Raw genomic sequence first — 24,125 nt, 5'->3', positions numbered from 1 at the left:
ACCTTGATTGCTCTGGCAGCTCACAAAAGTTGGAAATTGTACCAGCTTTACGTTAAATCAGCCTTTTTAAATGGTGTGCTGCAAGAGGATGTCTATGTAAAACAACAAAATGGTTTTGTCATGGCAGGGCATGAGGATAAAGTGTATAAACTGCATAAGTCATTATATGGATTGAGATAGGCTTTTCAAGCCTAGTATAGTGAGATTGATGCATATTTCAATGAGGGTGGTTTTCAAAAGAGTCAAAATGAGACCACTCTTTATACAAAAACCAGCGGAGAAAAAGGAATACTCATTGCATCCATATATGTCGATGACATAGTGTATACAGGGAATGATGATGAAATGCTGCACTGGTTTAAGGAAGATATGATGAAAAGGTATGAAATGATAGATCTGGGATTGCTACATCATTTCCTTGGTATAGGAGTAATACAGACAAGTTCCAGCATTTTTGTGCACCAGAAGAAATATGCTTCCACATTGCTAAGTAAGTTGGGCTTAACATATTGCAATCCAGTTCTCACACCATTAGTTGCAAATGAGAAACTCAGCAAAGAAGATGGAAGTGGAGTTGCAAATGAAAAGGTGTATTGAAAAGTTATGGGAAGTCTTCTATATCTTATAGCTATAAGACCTTATGTCATGTTTGCTGCAAGTATACTAGCAAGATTCATGCATTGTCCCACAAAGAAGCATCTTGGTATAGTAAAGAGAGTACTAAGGTATGTTAAAGGTACCTTAGACTATGGAATAGAATATGTCAAGGGAATACAAATTGTTTTAGAGGGATATTGTGACAGTGATTGGAGTGGATATGTGGATGATATGAAAAGCACATCTGGATATGCTTTTAGTTTTGGAAGTGGAGTGTTTTCATGGGCCTCAGTTAAACAAAACTGTGTAGCACTTTCTACAGCTGAGGCAGAATACATAAGTGCTTCAGAAGTAACTGCATAGACAATTTGGCTTCGGTTTGTGTTGGAAGATTTTGGTGAAATACAGGTGGAAGCTACATCTCTACACTGTGATAATACCTCAGCCATTGCCATCACTAGGAATCCAGTTTTCCACCAGAAAACCAAGCACATTGATAGGAGGTACCACTTCATCAAAGAGGCTTTGCAAGATGGAATTGTAAATGACATATTGTGCTTCCAAAGAACAAATTGCAGATATATTTACCAAATCTTTACCGAGGGACAGGTTCAATTATTTGAGGGAAAAGCTTGGAGTTGTTTCAGCATAGAGGTTACAGGGGAGTGTTGGAATATAACCTGCTATGCTAACATGGAGGCTAAGGCAAATGGGGATAAATCAGGCTCTATAGGTGTATTTCACAGTGGCTCATATGCCACGTGTTATAGAACAAACTAGAAGAATGAAAGTATGAGTGCGTGAAAGTGTAAGAGAGAGAAAATACAAATTTATGCTTTATAACAAATTTGTAATCATTACATTAATGATGAGCAAAAATATTTTTTGTTTTACTGTTATGTTGATGAAATGAAATATACAAGTTGAGCACACGTTTTCCTCTCTTCTAACGTTCCTCTCAAGCAATCATTATCTTCATTAAAAATATACCTGTAAATAGAATTCTTCAAGCTCCATTAACATAAATGTTGTCCCTGGAAAATATATACGATGACAACACCAAATAGGGAAGCTAGTTCTAGTTCTAGTATATCATTGTTGTTGTCATCATCATCATTCCAATCTCTCTCCAAATTGGTGGACATGTCTATTGGATACATTCACATTTTTCAATCTCTGCCATAAGAAGGTACGACCTACCTCTTGTCACTCCAATCTCTTTTTATCTATGGGGACGTTTGACATGATTGCCAAAAGCTATCAGCAACCTCTCATCACTCCAATCTCTTGATATTTGGCACTACACCAATTTGAATTCATTGCCAGAAGCTATCAGCAACCTCTCATCATTCAATTTTCTTACAATTGGGGATGTCCCAATTTGAAATCATTGCCAGAACATATGGGTAACCTCTCATCACTCCAACTCTTAGCATTAGAGAGTGCCCCAATTTGACTTCATTGCTAGAAGCTGTCAGCAACCTCTCATCACTCCAATCTCTTTATATCAACAATTGCACCAATTTGAAATCATTGCCTAAACCCATATTCCGCAGCCTCTCATTGCTCCAATCTCTTACCACAAGGGACTCCTCCAATATTACATCATTTCTAGAAGCTTTTGGGCAATCTCTCATCACTCCAATCTCTTGAAATTTGGAGTTGCCCCAATTTGAAATCATTGCCAAAAGCTATGGATAACCTCTCATCACTCCAATTTCTTCACATTTAGAACTACCCCAAGTTGACGTCATTGCCAGAAGGCTAGACGTTACGCTTTCTAATGAGATTGTGCATTAGAAAGTGTCCAATCTTACAACAAATGTATAGTAGTACATCCGGTGAGGACTGGCCTAAGATTACCCACATTCCAGATGTTCAGATCTGATAAAGCTCTGCTGTTTGCTATTGCTGTTTGTATTTTCTACTGGTTCATTCATATATCTTTCTATCTATCTATCTATCTATCTATCACTTAATTTCTTCTTCCTACTGCTTTTAGTCTATAATATGATGATGGAATTTTTCACTTATATATTTCCTAAATGCTGAAGTATATATGGTTCCATATTTCATAGTCTTTGCTTTTTTAATCATTAGCTGTAACTAACCAAAAATATGTTTATCAGCTCTTTATAACAAAAGCCAACACACACCATTTATTGTCAACAACATAGATCACTTTTACATTGCATTTTCTACTTTTTGATTATACACTACAAGAATCGCAATGATAGACAATGCAATTAATGCATCGCACAAAATAAAGACCGACGTTTTATGAAGCATCACCTAACATCCTGTCGCTAAAACCATAAGACAAAAGGCGATGCATTAATAGTATCGCCTAATCTTAAAGAAAAGTTGCTAAAAGTTTAAAGAAAAACCGACGAAGTAAAAATAAGTAACCTATTTTTTGAGTTTTTAGGGACACTTTTGTTAAAAGCGTCAGCTTTTCTATTAATTTTTAGCGATGAATTTTTGAAATGCATCTCCTATTTTTTGAGTTTTTAGCAACGCTTCTTGAAATGCGTCACCTATATTTGAATTTTTAGGGACTCTTTTTCAAATGCATCGCCTATTTTTTGAATTTTTAGCAATGCTTTTTGAAATGTGTCGTCTATTTTTTGAGTTTTTAATGACTTTTATATTAATTTTTAGCGATGCTTTTTGTAATGCGTCACCTTTTTTAAAAAAATTTCCTTATTTTAATTTTGTGAAAATTGATTAAAATAGTAAAAATGCAAAATAATTAAGATACAAAGAAAATTAAAAATAGCTTCATCTAAAATAATTAGAATACAAAAATTTAAAATAAACATTTTCATAACAAAATAATTATCAAATAAATTAAATATTATCTCATGAAATATTTTTACAATTTGGTAAACTATTGTATATGCAAAAGCAAAAGTAATATTAATTAAACTTCTATGAATGCATAGTCATTGAGATAGAAGTTGATATCCTCTTGTTGACGATATTACACCCTCATACTGCATATGGAAAAATTAAAAAAATTACTAATACTTATGCAAAATAAATAAATATTAATTATTATTAATAAGTAATTTAGTAAATGAAAATTTAAAGAATATTATCATTGTTCTTAGGATTTGACGAGGCACATTTCTCCTAATTAAAAGTAGAAAAGTCATAATAAAACAGATCGAAAAATTAATTAAATGAATAATAATAAATGTCATAAATATTACTTAAAGCATAAGTAATAAATCTACATACCAATTTATTTAGAAGATATTTTTTATCATATCCCCTCACAATCATTACGAACATAGCCACTCTCACATTCATCCTCATTATTATTTTCATCGACACTTGGCAACTGTATGACAAATGGATTGTGAGCCATCGTAGTATTGCCAAGAACATCTTCTTCAACAAAAGTGCAATGTTGTGGTGAAGTTAAAACAACAGATCATCTCGAATCAAGTTGATCTTCAACATAAAATACTTGTTGAATTTAGCAAAATAATGTCAAGCAATATTACAAATAAAATATATACAAAAGCAAGATTAGGAAAATCCAACGAACTTAACCAGCAGTTAAAATGAAAAAAAAAAAAAAAAAACAACCCACTACATGTCTCCGCCAACAACAAAGAAAAAACAAACTCACTTAAATGATGGAGATGACAAAAGAAGACACCCAGCTAACCACGAGGGCGATACAAAGAAATCCAGCTTCCCGACGACAACGCAGGCAAATGAAAAATGAAACCCGAAATATATATTCAAGCCTCTCTTAGATTACTTCCTAATCTAACATCTATTAGGTAGTGTATTTGATGTAGTTTTAGAAAAGAAAAGGGATTCAAAGGCGCACGTAAAAATTTTAAAATGCGCCAAAAATTTTCAAAAAATGGCAAAATGACAACCCTTTGAGATTCTTTTTTTCTTTGTAAAATTAAAGAACAAGCAACGCATTTACATCTTAAAGTGTCACCTGTTCCATCAATATCTTTTTTTTTTTAATTAGTTTTTTATTCTTCATATAAAAATAAATACTGAAAATATTTCTTATATATGTGAAACAAAATTACCAAAGTGATAGTTTAATTATTTTGTTTTACAAGTGCAGTTTATTTACTTTAAAATCTTGTATATTTCGATTTTTTTTTTCTAGAAAGGGAATAAGTGACACATTTACAACAGAAAGCATTACCTTTTCTAAGTTTTATTTTTTGTTCCTTAATTTGATGGAATAGGCTACGCATAAAAAGCAAAAAGATTCGTCAGATATTTTTTATTTTTTCCTTTCAATAGTAATTTGCTTTAAAGTACAGTTATTTGCTTTTAAAAGTGGCAAGTATTAAATTTTTTTTTTAATTAAGAGAACAGGCGACTCATTTATAATTAAAAGCCTCGTCTTTTCTCTCAATTTTATTTTTTTCTTTAATTAATTTTTTATTTTTCATCTACAAATAAACTCTGAAAATATTTTTTAAAAATGCGAAGCAAAATATCAAATAATGCTGTTTAATTGTCTATTTTTCAAGTACAGCTTTATTCTCTATAGAATTTGCATGTCTTTTAAATTTTTAGCTTTTTTTAGTTGAGAGAATGGGTAATGCATTTTCTTCAAAAAGGATCACCTGTTCTTGAATTGTGGGATCAAGCGACACATTATGGTTAAAAATCGTCGCTTGTTCCATTTTTTATATTTTCTTTATAATCTTTAAATAGTTTTTTACTTGTTCATCTACAAATATATCCACGTAGCAATCCAATGAACATCAATTCCATTGATCTAAAAACATAAAACAGTTTTGTCAATACTCTTCTCAATTATTCACATATATATGTATTCACAAAACACAAAATTTCTCAAGATCTAATTTGAGGATATACCAAATGTATAATTCTAATTCAACAAGGACTTATTGACCAATTTCTCTACATAAATATGTTAAACGAGCTAAATTTTCATGTGTTTGTGTTTCAATGATAGTTTATTTGCTTTTTTAAAATTTGCAAGCCTATTAAATAAATTTATTTTCTTATTTAATTTGAAGAAAAAAACGACGCATTTGCATCCAAAAAAGTCGCCAAATCCTTTTTTTCCTTTTCTTTAGTTAGTTATTATTTTTTTTCTTTTTTGTGTTTTCAAGTACAAGTTTTTTGCTTTCAAAATTTGGAAGTCTCATAAATATTTTTTTAAAAAAAATTAAAGGAATAGGCAACGCATTTACAACATAAAGCGTTGCCGGTTCCTGCAATATCAATTTTTTTTGTTCTTTAATTATTTTTTTATTGTTCATCTACAAATAAACACTGAAAATATTTCTTAAAAATGTGAAGTAAAATTACTAAGCTGGTTGTTTAATTTTTCTGTTTTTCAAGCACAACTTAATTGTTTTAAAATTTGCAAGTTTTCTTTTTTTTTTTTTTTTTTTCAAAATTGAGGGTACAGGCGATGTATTTCTAGTGAAAAGCATTGCCTGTTCTTAAATTTTGGGGCACAGGCAACACATTTTGATCAAAAAGTATCGTATGTTCCGTGTTTTATATTTTTTTTCAATTAGTTTTTTCAACTTTCATCTACAAATATATTTATGTAGCAATCCAATGAACATAAATTCCATTGATCTACAAACAGAAAACAGTTTTATCAATGCTTTTCTCAATTATTCACATATATGTGTATAGACAAGACACAAAATATCTCAAAACCTAATTTGAGATGCAGTACCGAATGTAGAATTCTAATTCAACAAGGATTTATTGACAAATTTATCTACATAAGTATATTAAATGAGCTTAGCTTTTATGTGTTTGTGTTCAATGATAGCTTACCTATTTTTAAAATCTGAAAGTCACTTAAATTGCTTTTTTTATAAAATAAAAAAAAAATTTGAAGGAAAAGGCGACACTTTGACACCGAAAAATGTTGCCTATTCCATGTTTTATTGTTTTTTAATCTTTAATTAGTTTTTCTTTATTGCATCTACAAATTAAAAAAAGCATATTTGCAAAATTTTTTAAAAACAAAATACTAAAAACAAGTTTCAAATTAAAAATAAAAAATAAAAACAAAAGAAAACTCTTTTTTTTTTTTATAAAAGCATCGCTATATGTACAAATAAGCAACCCTTTTTTTTTATAAAAGTGTCACTAAATTCTAAAATAGGCAATGCTTTTAAACAGGGTCACTAAATGTAGGATAAAAGGCAATGCTTTTTTGAAAAAAGCATCACCTAAAACTATATTACTAATTTTTTGTTGTATTATTACATCTAAGGCATTTGGTCTGGTAGTGTAGTGATTCTTTGAAAGTGTAAGAGGTTCTGGATTCAATTCTTGGCATAACCTTGTCAAAAAATTGAAAAAAAAAAAAAAGATAAAAATTGGTTGGGTGAAAGGCTGCTAAATGTAGGATAAGGCGACGCGTTTGTTCAAAAAGGCATCGCCTAAAACTATATTAACTTATTGTTTGTTGTATTGTTACATCCAAGTTATTTGATCTGGTAGTTTAGTGATTCCTTGAGAGTGTTAGAGGTTTCGGATTCAATTCATGGCATGGCCCTATTTGATACGTTCGTTGAAAAAGGCGTCGCCTAAAACTATTTTACTTATTTTTTGCTATTTTATTACATCCAAGTCATTTGTTCTGATGATGTGGTGATTCCTTGAGAGTATAGGATGTTCTGGGTTTAATTCTTGGCATGGTCCTGTTTGATTTTATTTTTTTCAATTGGTTGGTATTTATGGGTTTACATACGTGTAAATAAAAAAAAAATTGAAAAATAAGAAAAAAAGAAAGAAGGTGAAAATCTTTCAATAAAAAAAAAAAAGCAAAGATTTTAAAATATAAAAAGGGACAGGGCATTCAAAGAATTGAACCTTACTTACTTTTAAAAGACGCATCATACCACCAGAACAAATGCATGATTAGTTTTAAATTGAGTAAAATGAAATAAAAAGTTCTAGGTGACATGTTTTCAAACAAAGCATCGCCTATTCCCATTTTTGACAACCTTTTTTTCAAAAAGCGCGGCCTATTTTTATATTAATTATCCTCTAAAATTTGTAAGCTTCTTAAATTGTATTTTTGTATGTAAAAAACAAGGAACAATCCACGCAATTCCTTTCAAAGGCGTCGCCTGTTCTATGTTTTTTTTTAATTTTTTTCTTTAATTAGTTTTTTTTTTTTTTGGTTCATCTACAAATAAGCATTGAAAATATTTCTTCAATATTTGAAGTAAAATTACTGAGGTGGTTGTTTAATTTTTTTCTATTCAAGTACAGTTTAAGCATCCATCGAGATTTGCAAGTCTCTAAAATTATATTTTCGTATTTAAAAAAAAAAAAAAGAATAGGCGACGCAATTCCTTCTAAACTCATCGCCTGTTCCATGTTTTTCTTTTAATTTTTTCTTTAATTAGTTTTTTTTTTTCATCTACAAATAAGCATTGAAATAGTTCTTAAATATGTGAAGCAAAATTACTGAGGTGGTTATTTAATTTTTTTTTTTCACTTGTAATTTAAGCATCCACTAAAATTTGTAAGTCTCTTAAATTATATTTTTGTATTTAAAAAAAAAGGTACAAGCGATGCAATTCTTTCTAGAAGCGTCACATGTTCCATGTTTTTTTTTATTTTTTATTTTAATTAATTTTTTTTGTTCATCTACAAATAAGCACTAAAAATATTTCTTAAATATGTGAACCAAAATTACTAAGGTGGTTGTTTTATTTTTTTTGTTTTTCAATTATGGGTTAAGCATCCATTAAAATTTTCAAGTGTCTAAAATTGTATTTTGTATTAAAAAAAAAAAAAAAGAGGGAATAGGCAACACAATTCCTTCTAAAAGCATCGCCTGTTCTATTTTTTTAATTTTTTTTGTTCATCTACAAATAAGCATTGAAAATATTTTTTAAATATGTGAAGCAAAATTACTGAGGTGGTTGTTTAATTTTTTTTTTCAGGTACAGTTTCAGCATCCACTAACATTTGCAAGTCCCTTAAATTGTATTTTTGTATCTAAAAAAAAAGCGACGTAATTTTTTCTAAACTTGTCGCCTATTCCATGTTTTTCTTTTAATTTTTTCTTTAATTATTATTATTTTTTTTATTCATATACAAATAAGCACTGAAAATATTTCTTAAATATGTGAGGCAAAATTACTGAAGTGGTTGTTTAATTTTTTTGTTTTTCCAATGCAATTTAAGCATATACTAAAATTTATAAGTCTCTTAAATTGTATTTTTGTATTTGAAAAAAAGGAACAGGCGACCTAATTCTTTCCAAAAGCGTTGCCTATTCCATTTTTATTTATTTTTTTTACTTTAATTAGTTTTTTTTTTCATCCACAAATAAGTACTGAAAATATTTCTTAAATATGTAAAGCAAAATTACTGAGGTGGTTGTTTAATTTTTTTTTTTCAAGTACAGTTTAAGCATCCACTAAAATTAACAAGTCTCTAAAATTGTACTTTGATTTTAAAGGGAATAGGCGACGCAATTCCTTCTAAAAGCGTCGCCTGTTCCATTTTTTTTTTCTTTAATTAGTTTTTTTTTTTTATTCATCTACAAATAAGTACTGAAAATATCTCCTAAACATGTGAAGCAAAATTACTGAGTTGGTTGTTTAATTTTTTTTATTTTTCAAGTACAGTTTAAGCATCCACTAAAATTTGCAAGTCTCTAAAATTGTATTTTTTTGATTTTAAAGGGAATAGGCGACACAATTCCTTCTAAAAGCGTCTCATGTTCTATGTTTTTTTTTTCTTTAATTAGTTTTTTTTTTTTTTGTTCATCTACAAATAAGTACTGAAAATATTTCTTAAATATGTGAAGCAAAATTACTAAGGTGATTGTTTAATTTTTTTTATTTTTCAAGTACACTTTAAGCATCCACTAAAATTTGCATGTTTCTTAAATTATATTTTTGTATTTAAAAAAATGGGAACAGGCGACGCAATTCCATCCAAAAGCATCGCCTGTTCCATGTTATTCTTAACATTTTAAGTAACATTTTAAGTGTTTATTTGTAGATAAACAATAAAAAAACTAACTAAAGAACAAAAAAAAAAAAAGATATGAAATGGGTGCTGCTTTAGAAGATAACACGTCGCCTGTTTTCTTTTTTAAAATAATTTAAAAAAAACAATTTTAAGAGACTTGCAAAATTTAAAAGCAAATAAACTGGACTAGAAAAACAAAAAAATTAAACAACCAAGATAGTATTTTTGCTTCACATTTTTAAGAAATATTTGCATTGTTTATTTATAGATGAACAATAAAAAACTAACTAAATAACCAAAAAAAAAAATAAATTTAAGATTGAAGCTATAGGCGACGTGTTTTGCTGGAAGTGGGTCGCTTGTTCCCTTAATTTTAAAAAAAAAAAAAATTTAAGAGACTTCCAAATTTTAAAAGCAAATAAGTTATACATTGAAAAAAAAAAAAATTCCGGGCAATGTTTACCATTTTTTTTTTTGCAATTTCCACTTAATTTATTTTTGCAATAATAATTAATTAAATTAAGGAGTTTCAATTTTAATTTTTTATCATATCAAATATTAAGCGACGTTTTTTCTATTATAAGTGTCGCCTATTTTCATGTAGAAATTTATTAGTTTTTTTAAATTTTTTTTAGTATGCATATAATTTAATTTTGTGATTATGTAAACGTAGATAAGTAGTTGGTTAATCATTTTATATGAGTATGGCATTTAATGGCCTTTTGACTTTGACATTTTATATGAGTATGGCATTTAACGGTCTTTTGACTTCGACAGTTTCAGACGTTTTTGTTTCGTAGCGTCGTTAAGTTATATCGTTAGATCTCAATTTTCGCAAAGTAATAATACATGTATAACATAAATTTGTAACAATTTGTTTTTGCACTGCGGGGTAGAGTGGAATAATGTTAATTTTCGTGCCTCACTTCCAGTCAATCACTGTAATGATAATCACTTACCATAATATATGTTGCATTCTACATATCGATTTTGTGATTGTATCTTATAATGAGCTATGGTTTTATTAACATAATTGCTTGATTATTTTATTTGTTACAGGAATATTTCATTTACATCTTTTACAGGAATATTTCATTTACATCTTTTTGGGTAAAAATTATTTTTTTTGATGATTTAAAAATATAGATATACACATATATATTTATATATATATATATAAATATATATGTGATAATTTTAATATGAGCATTTTTAACTAAGTGATAACTAGTCCAATATATTTAACGAAACTTATTAAAATGTATTATAATTTATCAAATATATTTAAATAAATATATTATAATTTTCATTTACCTAAATATATTTGTTAAATAAATAGACTTGTTTAAAAAAGCATATATAATTAAAATTATCATATAGTATTTTTCTTAAATAAAAAGGGGGAAATTATCACATTTCAAATTATCATATAGTATTTTTCTTAAGTAAAATGGGAGAAATTATCACATAGTTTAAAAAATATTTAATTAACAAAATAGAGAAAAAAAATTGAATTCTTCAAATTAATTATTGTAAAAAAATAATAATAAAGCTTTTAAAGGTCATTTAATTTTCTAAAGGTATAAGAGTAATTTATATTGCCACCAGAATGTGTAAACGATTTATTTGAAAGATATTTTTTTATTTATCCCAAATTTAAGGAGATATAAATGAAATATTCTTTAAAATATATAAAAAAGAAAAAAAAATGAGCATCCATTTCAAGAGGGAATGAATTTCTTTCGTTGATCTTTCATTACCCTAGTATTTCTGTACTTTCCTCAATTCTTTATCACAAGCCAAAGAATAAATGAGATACAAATTTCGCTCCACAAGGCAATATTCTACTGCATTTGTTAATAAGCTATCTCAGGAAAAATAAATAAATAAATAAAGGAAGCAAGGAATTAGTATATAACATTGCTTTTGGCAAAAGCAAAGAACCTTGTAAACTAATTATGTTATTGAAGGATTTTAAGTAACTAATACTTTCCAAATTGAGGTTCAAAAAGTTCATGATCTTTAATCTATTCGTTTCATCCATCCTACGTTTGAGCTTTCATATCACCCCCACATATTTGATACTTTTCAAACATTGAAGAAAAGAAATATATACTTTCGTAACTGTTAGCCAAGATAACAAAAGCCCAAATAAGAATACCAACAATAAGAGGCGAAGCCCAATACAAGAACACCAAACCTTTCAGCCCAATACTCTAGCAAATCTAGGAATTAACTAGAAGAACCTACGTGGATAATTATCTACTTACAGTGTAATTTCTAGGAAACTTCCATGAAGCTTCCTTTTCGGTGCTTTTTAGTTATAAATATTGGTAAGCTCAGGCTCTTCGTCTCACTTGCACAACAACTTTCAATCTCCCTGTTATAAGCTTTATACACACCAAGTTGCACCGTTGACTTCTAGCTTTCTCTTCAATGGCAGAAAATATTCTCTTCAGTATTGCTGAAGCAATTGTTGGGAAGTTGGGTTCTTTTGCTCTCGAAGAAATTGGATTGCTTTGGGGTGTCAAAAATGATCTCCGAAAGCTTAAGAGTACCATGTCTACAATCAAAGATGTGCTTCTTGATGCAGAGGAGAAGCAGACACACAACCATCAAGTTAGAGGTTGGCTCACCAAGCTTCAGGTTGTTGTGTACAATGCTGATGACTTGGTGGACAAGTTTGACTTTGAAGCTTTGCGGCGTAGAGTGATGCCTGGCAATAAAATGAGGAAGCAGGTATGCATTTTCTTCTCGAGCTCAAATCAACTTGCTTTTGCGCTAAAGATGGGTCATAGAATAAAAGAAATTAGAGAGTCTCTAGATGAAATTAGAAGTCAAAGAGACTTTCTCTTAGAAAAGCGTGTAGAAGAGACAAAATCAGTCTCAGCTAAAGCAAGAGAGACCCACTCTTTTGTACGCAAGGAAGAAGTAATTGGGAGGGACAATGAAAGAATGAAAATCTTGCAACTTTTGTTGCAGGATGATGAAACTAAAGAGAATGTCTCCACCATTACCGTTGTTGGTATTGGAGGACTAGGAAAAACAACACTTGCTCAACTTGTTTTCAACGATGCCATGGTCCAAAAGCATTTTGAGCCAAGACTGTGGGTGTGTGTCTCAGATGTCTTTGAAATGAGACCAATTGTTGGCAATATCATTAAATCTGCCACCAATGAAAGCCCTGATCAAAATCTTGCAATGGATCAGTTGCAAAATTCGCTTAGGAAACAAATAGATGGAAAGAGATACTTTCTTGTGTTGGATGATGTGTGGAATGAAGATCGCAAAAAATGGCTTGAGTTAAAGTCTTTGTTAATGGGTGGGGCAAGAGGTAGCAGAATTCTGGTAACTACTCGCAGTGAGAATGTTGCCAAGTTAAGCCATACATTAGATGACCAGCCATTTAAGTTAAATGGCTTGGAGAATGATAAGTCATGGTCTTTATTTTCAATAATGGCCTTTAGGCAAGATCAAGATCGGAACAACCCAAAGATTGTGGATTTAGGAAAAGCAATTTTAGAAAAGTGCAAGGGAGTTCCTCTTGCCATAAAGACCATAGGAAGTATACTATACTTCAAAAATCCCGAAACTGAGTGGTCCTTCTTTAAGGATAATGAACTTGCAAAAGTAACTCAGCAAGAAGATGATATTATACCAACACTCAAGCTAAGTTACAATCATCTTCCTTCTTACTTGAAACATTGCTTTGCTTATTGTAGTTTGTTTCCAAAAGATCATGAGTTTGATGTGCAAATGTTGATACATTTTTGGATGGCACAAGGTTTTATTAAGGCAGACCAAAACCAGTCTCCAGAAGATATTGGTTATGGATATTTTTTGGATCTACTATGGAGGTCCTTTTTTCAAGATGCATTGTTTCTTCATCTTTTTCCTGGTCCAGATAAATATATATCAAGCAGCAGGCATACCTTTCCTTCTGTTCTTTTCAAATCAGGTTAAGAAAATCATTTCCTTTTACTTATGAATATTCCAAAATTTGTTGTTTTAAAAAGTACATATATAATTTTCACTTCTTCTTTTTTCCCTGTGGCATTTTAAAGTCTTTGAGTTTTTGTTGTTAGATTGACAACTTGGAGATGGAAATATAACTGATGTCAAGAACATGTTCCCGGAATAACAATTATGTTTCTCTCTTTCGCACAAAGATGTCTTGTTTCCACTGGTACTTTACATGCATAAATCTCTTTTGGAAACTAGATCAATTTCCGTCTCTTACTCTTACTTTGATCTCCATTGTTACAGGTTTTACTGATTTAATTGTCAACTCATTCTTGGATTCCAATATGTCATCGTCAAGTTGCCAATATCCATTCCTGTGCTGGCTTTGAATTTTAAAGGTATTGCCTGCTCTCAATGTGATCATAAGTTTGTTAGTGCTTTGCAGCGTGTTGGCTTCATTGTTCCCATTAGTATATGTTCTCTGCGTGTGTATTTGTGTATTCCCTTACATTTCTCTGTTTATAGGATTTTAAGTGTTGTAAATTGTCTATATGTACAGGCAGACTTGAACTTAACTTAATTGAGGGCTAGCTAGCTTGAGTGTTTTTTAGTTCAGTCAAATTACCAATCAATGCTGTAGCTTTGTTTGCTCCTTATTTGGTCTCACTAATGGCTTGAAATTACTTTTTTCAACATTTTTATTTCCATTCAACCTAAAATAGAATAACAGAACCTTAAGCAAAGCCATACATTTTGAAGCTGACTCAGCAATATTCTGTTGTAACAGTTAAGAGGCTCAAAAAAGAGGGCTCTACAGCAGAAACAGATACACTGCAATAGAAGCTTTCAGTTCTCGTTCAGTCCCCATTGTTCATGTTTTTCCTTGTAACCTCTTGTTCTTAGTTTTCCTTTCTCTTGGTATTGTTAAAGAACATTCAGGGTGAGTTTTTTGTGAGAAAGAGAGAGGGTGTAGAAGGGATTTTGGGTTGGTTTAAGGGTCTAGAGAAATCTGTACCAAGAGAAAGAACATTGCATCAAGCTTAGTTCGTAGTCAAAGAACTTCTTGGATTGTGTTCACCAAGGATGCAGGTCTATTCCGGACTGAACCTTGTAAATTTGTTTGCATTGATTATCTCTATAGTATTGAATTTCCAATAGATTTGTTGGTAAGATACAATCTCTAAAGCTCAATCCTGCTCATCATGAAGAAAGCACTACAGCTCAGCTCAGCTCACTCCATCAGTTTCCACAACAGCAGCTTCCATCTAATCAACTTAACTTCTTTGGTCTTCTATCATATGCTGCCAATTCAGTTATTAAATAAATGAGGAACAGAGAATTTTACATGGAAAATAAATGGTTTCAGAAAAGAATCAAATCCCTTCAAACATTAGACTGTCCCATATGCTAACATAAGGTTTATGCAAAAAGTATACTTCTAGACGAAATTCTTTTTACAGCTTATGAAGTATCATTTCAACATACATGAATCATTACCCTGTCATCTACCGACCTTTCTTAGCTGGGCTACATATTCTCACATGGCTTCTACCAGTTTGCGAAGAGAAAAAAAGATATTACCTCCAATCGTACACTAGGAACTAAAATTTCTTAATATTCTATATAAAGTTAATGGGAAGTAAACAGGGGATAAATGCATATATGGTCAGTCAAGAGCTCACTCACTCTCAGTAAACTCTGCTAGGTGCAAATCTTTGTTTTCATCAGTTGTCTGTAACAAAATAATGTTTTAAGTACTGAGTTCTTATATCAAGAAATATTTTTAAAAAAAAAACACAAAAAAAAAAAAGAAGTCAACTTAAGAACACCAAATACATGAAAAGTACCAGATTCCTTAATGTGAATTCATTACTTGCATATTAGAAAAATCATTGATAAAAAAGAATTAATAAAAATAAAAAAATAAAGACTGAAATACAAACATGATCTGAAGAATGTATTTTCTATAGCTTTTATTTCAGGACCTTATGTGGTAAAATTTTTATAATGTATTTTTTACAATTTTTGTTTCTTCAAAAGAGCTTTTTGAAAAATTACTCTTCATTGGCTTTAATTTTCAACTCTTTTGAAGAACTAAAATTTTTTTCAAAAAATTGTCTACACACTTTAAAAAGTACTGTTTGGAGCCTCAAGTTAACTCCTACAAGCAGAATCCCAAAAACCATATCAAACAGAATTTGAAAATCCGGAATCCAAAATAGGGTTGCAACTCCCATACTTGTGGATTAGAAGGAAAAAAAAAAAAAAAAGAAAAAAAAAGTATTTTTCGACCATATTTGGGATAATTTTTTATAATGATTTTTCAAAACTTTTTTTAACTTTTGCAAAACAAGGGCCTTCTCCAAAAGATAACATACGTATATAATCCGCAAAAAAAAAACGAGAGGTCCAGAAAAAGGAAACCCATTTTTACAGTTTCAATCAATCAACCAAAAGCTCGTGGGAGAAACAGAGCCGAAAAAAGAAAAAAGAAAGGCAGAGGAACAAATGTTCGCGTCCGCCATTTTTGGTGCTCAAGCGTTATCACTGCGTAACCCACCGTCCACAGCATTGCTGCTGGGACCCATTGGCGGTGTGGTCCGGACAGAAGCGCCAAGGCACGTTGGTGGGTTGGTGATAGAATGCTCGTCCAGGCCACAGAAGAAGGCCACGGCGCACCACAGGAAGACTCGGCCACGCAAGACTCAGCCATGGGACGTCAAGCGCAAGCCCACCGTTTACCCTCCCTTGCCTCCCCTCCCTCCCGAGTGGACCTTGCTCTCCCATGATCATTCTTCTTCTGCTTCTGCTGCTGTGGAAGTCTCTGTTATTCCTCCTCCCGAAGCTCAGCCCGCCACACCAAGTGGATAAAACATTTACGTTGTATGTTTTTTCTTAAAAAAAAAAAAAAATGTTTTTGGAGAGTTGGGTTTTGGATTTTGAATTGTTTCTGAATGGTTGAATATGTTGAATTCTGTGTTGTGTGTATTTTTTTGCTTGGTTTTGAGGGTTTAATGATGTGTTTGCTGGGACTTGGGAGAAGCTATGAGTTGTCCAAAACCTGTTTGATGATAGTACTCTGTGCAAATGGAGTGACCCAGATGAACAAAACACAGTGCTTCTGATTCTGAATGCATCCTTATATTTATAGCATCCTTATAAAATGAAGTTATGGTTTCACCCTTTGAAATGATAGATAATTATTAAATTTCAAAAACTAATGAGCATGTTTGTTTTTCTGCTAAGAATTAATTAATTGTATTTTAGTATTTTTTAATTTTTATAATTTAAATTTTTAAGTTTTTAATTTATTGTAATTTCGATCTTTTTGACATTTGATTAACAATGCTTAAAAACAATCTCACATTATTATATTAAATTCTATTAAATTTTAATATAAAAAATATTAAATTATAAAATTTTTAAATTAATATTTTTAATATTTTTTAATATGAAATTCGATATAATTTAATATTTAAAAAAATTACTGTATCAATTTTTGTTTTTTTACCTAAATGTAAGATTTAAAAAACAGTTTTAATATTTTACATTTGAATATCTTTCAGCTTTAATAAAAAATTGAAAATTAAAACCAATAAATGTTTTTATTTATTTATTTATTTTTTTAAATTTTTTTTTCTGAAATAAAACCAATAAATATTATGAAATGATGTAAGACCCTAAAACATTTACCATATGTGATCAATTAATATAATAATCTTGCCCAATTGCCTGCCAACGAAAACTTGGGGTTAAAATATCGAATCTTTGTATAGATTGGAAAAATTTAGGCAGATTGTCTTCTGGTACCATCCATGCAGCTTGGGGTTAAACCAGTATTTTTTTTTTTTTTAATTTGTAATTGGGACCATTCAGAATTTGTTGGACATTTTGGTCAAATTATCAAATTTTATAACTGTGGAGCCGGTGTCTCTGTGCACGTGAATAGCATGTGCCTATAATTTTATTACAACTCTGAAAAGCAGCCGAGCCTAAAAATGTTCTACCAAAAAAAAAAGGCCTAGCCAGGAGCTTTGTTTTTTAATTTTTTTAATTATATTTTTGGTAATAAGCTAGTAGTCGTGTTTGTTGTTGGTGAAAAAGTAGAAGAAGAGAGAGGAAAAAAAAAAAGCTGTGAAAAAGTAGGAGTGAAAATGGTTTGTTTGGTTAGTGAAGAAAAGAGGATGAAGGAAAAATATGAGTTTTTTTTTTTTTTTTTTTTTTTTTTCATTTTTCAGTTTTTCATTCCTTCTATAGCTTTCCTCATTCCTGCCAAAACAGGGGCTAAAAGTGCATGCTATGGATTAAAAAAAATAATGAAAATTTGAAATGGTTGTGTACAAATTGAACCACCATTTATTTTTTTATTTTAGATTGAAAAAAAAAATTTCTAATGGGTATCACAAAGCTGTTTGGATCAGCATACCATTTGTCTGTCTTTCATACCTTTTTGGGAGTCCAAACCAATCAATATAAAATTTTTGCAGCCCCCTCTACCAGCTATAATTTGAGCATACTAACATTCACATGAGAAGCTTATAGGGCTTGCTAAGAATCGAACCAGCAACCTCGAATCCGCAAGGTGATTAGTCATTCAACTTTCTTTCCTTGCTCCAACAAATACGTCAAAAATGTAAATTGAAAGTTTTTAGTAGAGAAATTACAAATTACCCTCTTGTTGTTTCAATTTGTCCCTTGTAGTTTAACATGAAGCAAATCTCCCTTTTGCACTTTTCCTAAATGTCAAATTAATATCATTTTAGTAACATTCATCGCTTTAGTTTAACAGAAATATGTGAGACTCATATAGGTCAAAATAAAAAAAAAACTTGCACGATACCTAGTTGTTGTTAACATTGTGCCTACTGAAATTCATTCTTTGTTGTCATGCCCTCTTTCCCATATCATATCTAAAGCCAAAAAAAAAAAAAAAAAAAAAAAACCCTAAACTAACACCTCTTTCTTTTCTCGAGAATTTCTCATCAACTCAAGGATTTGCTGCAGGGAAGTGGAAAGAGAGAGAAACAAAAACAAAGGCCAAGCAATTTACAGAGGCTGAGAGATTAAGAAAGAGACCAAAAAAACAAAGCAATGTAAACACCGCAAGTATGAAGTAGGCGACCGTTTATGTTTTTTTACAAATACAACAATAATTAATAAATAAATATATAAATATGTAAATTTGTGGATGTTAACAAAATGATTAATATAATTTTTGGACAAAGTTCATGAGGAATATTGCTTCGTTTGAAAGGAATGAGAGTACAAGAGTGATTTCTAATATTTCAATTTATAATCAAGATCATCATTACTGGTCACAATTTGTGGGTAATCTTTCATATCGAAGTTGAGAACTTTATTGATTTTTGAGATCTTTAGTTGTTAATTTTTATTCTAAGTTAATGACAAAATTTTAGTTCTCCTATTCATGTTTCTTTATCAGTACATCTACATTCTTTGATACGCCCTATGGAACCCTAGTACATTTATTATACAAAAAATTTCATTTAAATCCTTTAGTTTTATTATTATTATACTTAAACCTTATGATTTTGGAAAATTATCATTAATATCGTTTTTAGTTTTCCATATTTAAATATTTCACTGATACCTTTAATAAATAATATAAATCCAAATTAAACCTCCAGTTTTTTGACATGTCATAAAGACCCCTTACTTAAATTTGTAGTTACTTGTACCTTCCAAAAAACGATAGAAAGACAACAATGCTATTAACAATTTATTGATTTGGGTGCATTGGATCTTGACATAGCAAATTGGTCTATTTTTAATTGTTAAAATTAACGGTACCGATATCAGCATAACATTATAATTATTTTTCATAAATAAAAAAATATTTTTTAAAAAATTAAAAAAAAAAACATTTGTTTTTGAAAAAAAATGTATAAATTTCTTTTTTTTTTAAATTAAAATACCCACAATCATAATAAAATATTCTTGGACTTAAAATTAGACAAAAAAGTAACAGTTAAAAAAATGGAAGTTTCGATCTAATAATAATAATTATTACAAAATTAAAAACAACTTTTTATGCCCAAACCAAAAACCAAAATATCAAAATAAAAATTAGACCAAAAAATTAAAAAATATATATTTTAAAAATTATTTTTTAAAATAAAGTTGTTTTAAATTTTAACAAAAATACATTTTTTATTTTTCCATTTTATATTTATGATTTTTTATTTATAAAATTGTATCCATTAATTTTTATTTAAATTAAAATACCCACAACCATAATTAACTATTTTTGAATCTGAAACTAGATTGAGAAAAATTAAAATGAAATTTGAATTTTTGGTCTAATGAAAATAATTTTATTCAACCAAACATTAAAAATAATTAGACCAAAATACCATCACAAAAGTCAAGCCAAAAATTAGAAAATTCAAATAATTATTTTCTAAAAGAATAACGTTTTTCCCCCCTTTTTTTTAAAAAAATACATTTTTTCATTTTATATTTATAGTTTTTATTTGAAAAATTATATCTATTTATTTTTTATTTAAATTAAAATACCAACAATCATAATTAAATATTTTTTGACTTAAAATTAGATCAAAAATTAAAATTAAAATAATATTGAAAATTTTATTCGAACAAAAATAACCTTATTTTACCATAGCTTAAAAATAATTATGCCAAAATACCAAAACAAAAATTTAAAAAGTGGAAAAAAAAAATTAGACCATTTACAGGCCAAAAATTTTAAAATGAAAAAATGAAAAAAAATTAATTAGAATAGACCAAAATGGTAAAATGGCCCCCATTTTCTTTTTTGGTCTAATTTTTATTCTTTCGTTTTGAATGGTACTTTAATATTGTCAAATTTGGATTGTTTAATAGCTAAGCTTCATGCAAAATAATTAAAAGATAACAAAATTAAAATAAATATTTTCATAACAAAATAATATTTCAAATAAATTAAATATTAACTCATGTAATACTTTTACAATTTGGTCAACTATTTTATATAGCTATGTACAGACAAAAGCAATTAAACGATCATACCCATTAAAATGAAAGGTCTGAGATCATAATTGATGCCCATTTAGCTCTAAACTGGTTGATATTATCTTGTGACCAAGTTACATCCTCATACTACACATGAAAAAATTATGTTAAAAAATTATTAATGCATATACAAAATATTTAATTTATTTGAAATATTATTTGGTTATGAAAATATTTATTTTAATTATTTTCATGAAGCTTAGCTATTAAACAATCCAAATTTGACAATATTAAAGTACCATTCAAAAAAAAAAAAAAAAGAGGAGAAAAGTCAATTCTTTTTTTAAAAAGTGTTGACTATTGCATTAATTTTTACTAACACTTTTTTGAAAAGTATCCGCTAATAATTTATGCAATAGCCAATACTTTTTAAAAAAAGCATTAGCTTTTTTTAGATTTTTAACCATATTTTTTTAAAAAAGTATCAACTATTATTATACATTTAGCGAGTTTTTTTAATAAAAATGTCGGTTATTACTATACATATAGTGATGCTTTTCTAAAAAATTGTCAGTTTTTTTAAATATATTTAACGGCTTTTTTATTAATAAAAAACGTAGACTTTTCTTAAGTATTAGGTAACACTTTTTAAAGCATCAGTTTTTGTTTGGTAATTTTAGCGATATCATATCAAACAATACTTTGTGAAGTATTGGCTTTTATTTTGAACGAAACATTAATTACATCTCCTATTATTACGTTGTAATGGAGATAGCTTTTACCCCAAAAAAAAGAAAAAAAAGAAAAGGGTTATCTAATCCTTCTCAAAGATTGGAAAGAAAGAGGCGTTCCATGGAAAACGCAAACTTTGACACCATCACACTTACTTCATCTAGTTGACAATAGTCATATATAGGATATTGGAAGTTTCCCATTCTCAGTCAGTAAATGTTTCTTAGCGTTTTTTTTTTTTAATTTTTTTAAAGTTATGTCTTTAGACTTATTTGTTTTACTTATTGTTGTATCTCATTAATCATTGATTATTATATTGATTTGTTGTTAAGTTCAGACTTCCAGCAACAAAGTTGTAATGTGCCTGATTGAATGTTATGGACTCGTTATGCATCGTTTCAACCAACAAGTTTTCAAGAATTGCTTCAACAAAATAATACAGGATTCTCATTTTCGTTCCAAAACTCGCAATCCACAAATAATATTGCTTGTCAGGTAAATAAATATATATACACTTTGTGTTTTCATAAATTAAGTGATGCAAAATTGTTTTACAATGAAACTTGTTCTTTTACCTTTTACTAATATTTTTAGGCTAGAAATTTGAACATGTGTGACAAGCAAATATTAATTTCTTGGACATATTTGAAGCAGAATATTGATGAGTCTTTTTGTGTTTGGCAACTTTTGAAGCTACTGTAGATTAGGGATGCTGTTGCTTGGAAATTGGAATGAATCGTAAGTCTGTATGGTGTTTGTAGGCATGGACTGTATCATGTGTTTCTAGTTATTATGGGCAATTGTTATCTATTTTATGCCTATATTTTTCGACCTTCTTTTTCTTTTTCTTTTTTTTTTTTTTTGGCAATTTGCAGCAGACCAAAAGAATGAAAAATGTAATTGAAGAAAATTGATGGGATGTGAATTTTTTTTTTCTTTTTTGTAATTGAAGAAAATTGATGGGATGTGAAAGTTTTTTTTTTCCTTCTTTTTTTAATCTTAATATTTAGTACAATAGCCAGTACTTCAATTTAGTTTTGTACTTGTTAGCGATTGAGTTTTTTTTTTTTTCCTTTCCCTTTTGGATACTCATTTCTTTTCTTTTATTTTATTTTACTTTTCCATTTGGTGGTGGATAAATTTATAATTTTCTTTTTCTGATTTTTGGTGCATCTAAAAATACGTTTACCATTTTAATTTTTAAAATTAAAATGTATAACGAATTTAAAATACTGATTGATTTTCCAATAGAAAGATGAGATTTGATGAAAAGTTGTTTTTTTTTTTTTTATGTATACTTTATTAATGTTTGTATATTTGTTTTTTTATTAAAATAGTTTTTCAATAATTGGGATGTGGAATATAAATAGGAATTCCACATCCCAATTAGAAATTCCTTTCAAATAAGGATATCCGATCTTGATCAACTTTACGCTTATTGGGCGGATCAAAATGCTCGGCTTACTTTTCAATAATTGGCATGTGGAATATAAAAAGATAAGAAGTTAAAAAAAAAAAAAATCTATAAGAGAAAAACTGAACGAGTTATAATAAGACACTTTTCTAATAAGATTTTCCAATTTTCATAGACTATACAAACAACGTAGTGTTGAAACTCTTGTAATGTTTTGATTAAATCGAAATACTATTTTAAACTCTTCACACATGGAATGGCAGACCCAAGCAGGGCCTTGGTTGTGCCCCCCTCTTTTGCACGTTATTTTGGACCTCTCTTTTTTTTTTTTTTCCCGATAATTTCCCATATTCTTAAGTGCTTTTGATTTTATTATTGTTATTATTATTATTATTATTTTGTGTTTTAGTAATATTATTATTTTCTTTTGCGCATATTTCTCTTCACTTTTCTCACTAATCTATATTTTATCTTTATAATCTCACTTATCTAAGATTGTGTTCTACTTTTAGATATCATACTTGTAATACATCGCAATTTCTTTGTTATATAATTATATTATACTTATTTAATTTCTAGTTAGTAGAATGATTATTTTATGATTAAAACTAGAAATATTCTTTTTGAATAATATAATATCTATTTATTTGTTTTTTGTTCTAGATAGAAAATTATGTAAATATTTGGCTTTTAATAAAAAAATCTATTTATTATATTTGTTATTAGTTTTATATATTTAAAATATATATTAAATGTTAAATGAAGTTGACTTGGTTAATAAATTATTTATGTCTCTATCAAAATGTGGGGAGATGAAGACATTATTTGGACCCAATATGGTCAGAGGGCACGCGCTCCCTCTCATTTTTTTATTTATAAATTTTTTAGTAAATATAGTTATTATCGCTTTCATTATAAATTTTTGGCAAATTTATCGCCTTCATTATTTATATAGCAAATTTATAAAAAAATTTTTATGTCTTATTATTTACCATCATACTTATTAAATATAGTTTATCTACAATATGATATATTTTTTTGAAATGCAATATGATAATTTATTAATTACAAATTTTAAAAATAATGATCATTTACAGTTACAATGAATACAATTAGTTAATAACAAAATAATTATATAATTAAAACAAAAAAAGTATAGTTATTTATAAATAATATTTATTTAATTACTATTTTATGTTCTTTTAATTATAAAGATGCCAATTCCTCATTTGTAATGACTAATTTTATTGTTGTTTTCTAGTTCTCAATTTATTTTGGCTAATTTCTAACAAGATCTAAAATAATTTTCCTTTCTTCTCTATTTGCTTTAAATTATGACTTTTTTATATAAATTTTAACATTTTTATTGTAAATGTCAAAATATTAAAATCATATTGTTCTAACAAAATAGAGTTAGAGGAAAAAAAAAAGAAAAAAGAAGGATATTCAATCTATTAAA

The 24,125-nt window shown here is 28.7% G+C and overlaps 2 protein-coding genes across 31 annotated transcripts in view; both read left to right on the top strand.

Moving 5' to 3' along the window:
- The window catches only part of LOC112490010 (putative disease resistance protein RGA4), a 136,114-nt gene that overhangs the window by 41,956 nt on the left and 70,033 nt on the right, over positions 1–24,125 (top strand). For 29 of the 30 annotated variants that reach the window (XM_060817562.1, XM_060817564.1, XM_060817561.1 and 26 more), the window contains 2 exons: positions 13,490–13,771; positions 13,852–13,946. The gene's annotated coding sequence lies outside the window, so the exon portion shown is untranslated. Of the gene's footprint in view, positions 1–13,489; positions 13,772–13,851; positions 13,947–14,335; positions 16,685–24,125 lie in introns of those variants that run through there. The other variant, XM_060817587.1, reaches the window with a different exon arrangement.
- On the top strand, positions 11,917–13,772 carry LOC107403339 (putative disease resistance protein RGA3). The gene is made up of 2 exons (XM_060817601.1): positions 11,917–13,543; positions 13,671–13,772. Exons 1-2 carry the CDS (start codon positions 12,022–12,024, stop codon positions 13,673–13,675), a joined length of 1,527 nt encoding a protein of 508 aa, XP_060673584.1. The 5' UTR covers positions 11,917–12,021; the 3' UTR covers positions 13,676–13,772.

This window comes from Ziziphus jujuba, chromosome 5 (genome assembly GCF_031755915.1).
Source record: "Ziziphus jujuba cultivar Dongzao chromosome 5, ASM3175591v1".
NCBI lineage: Eukaryota > Viridiplantae > Streptophyta > Magnoliopsida > Rosales > Rhamnaceae > Ziziphus > Ziziphus jujuba.
The sequence above is the reverse complement of the archived record's forward strand: the minus strand, read 5'-3'. Positions and strand labels throughout refer to the sequence as shown.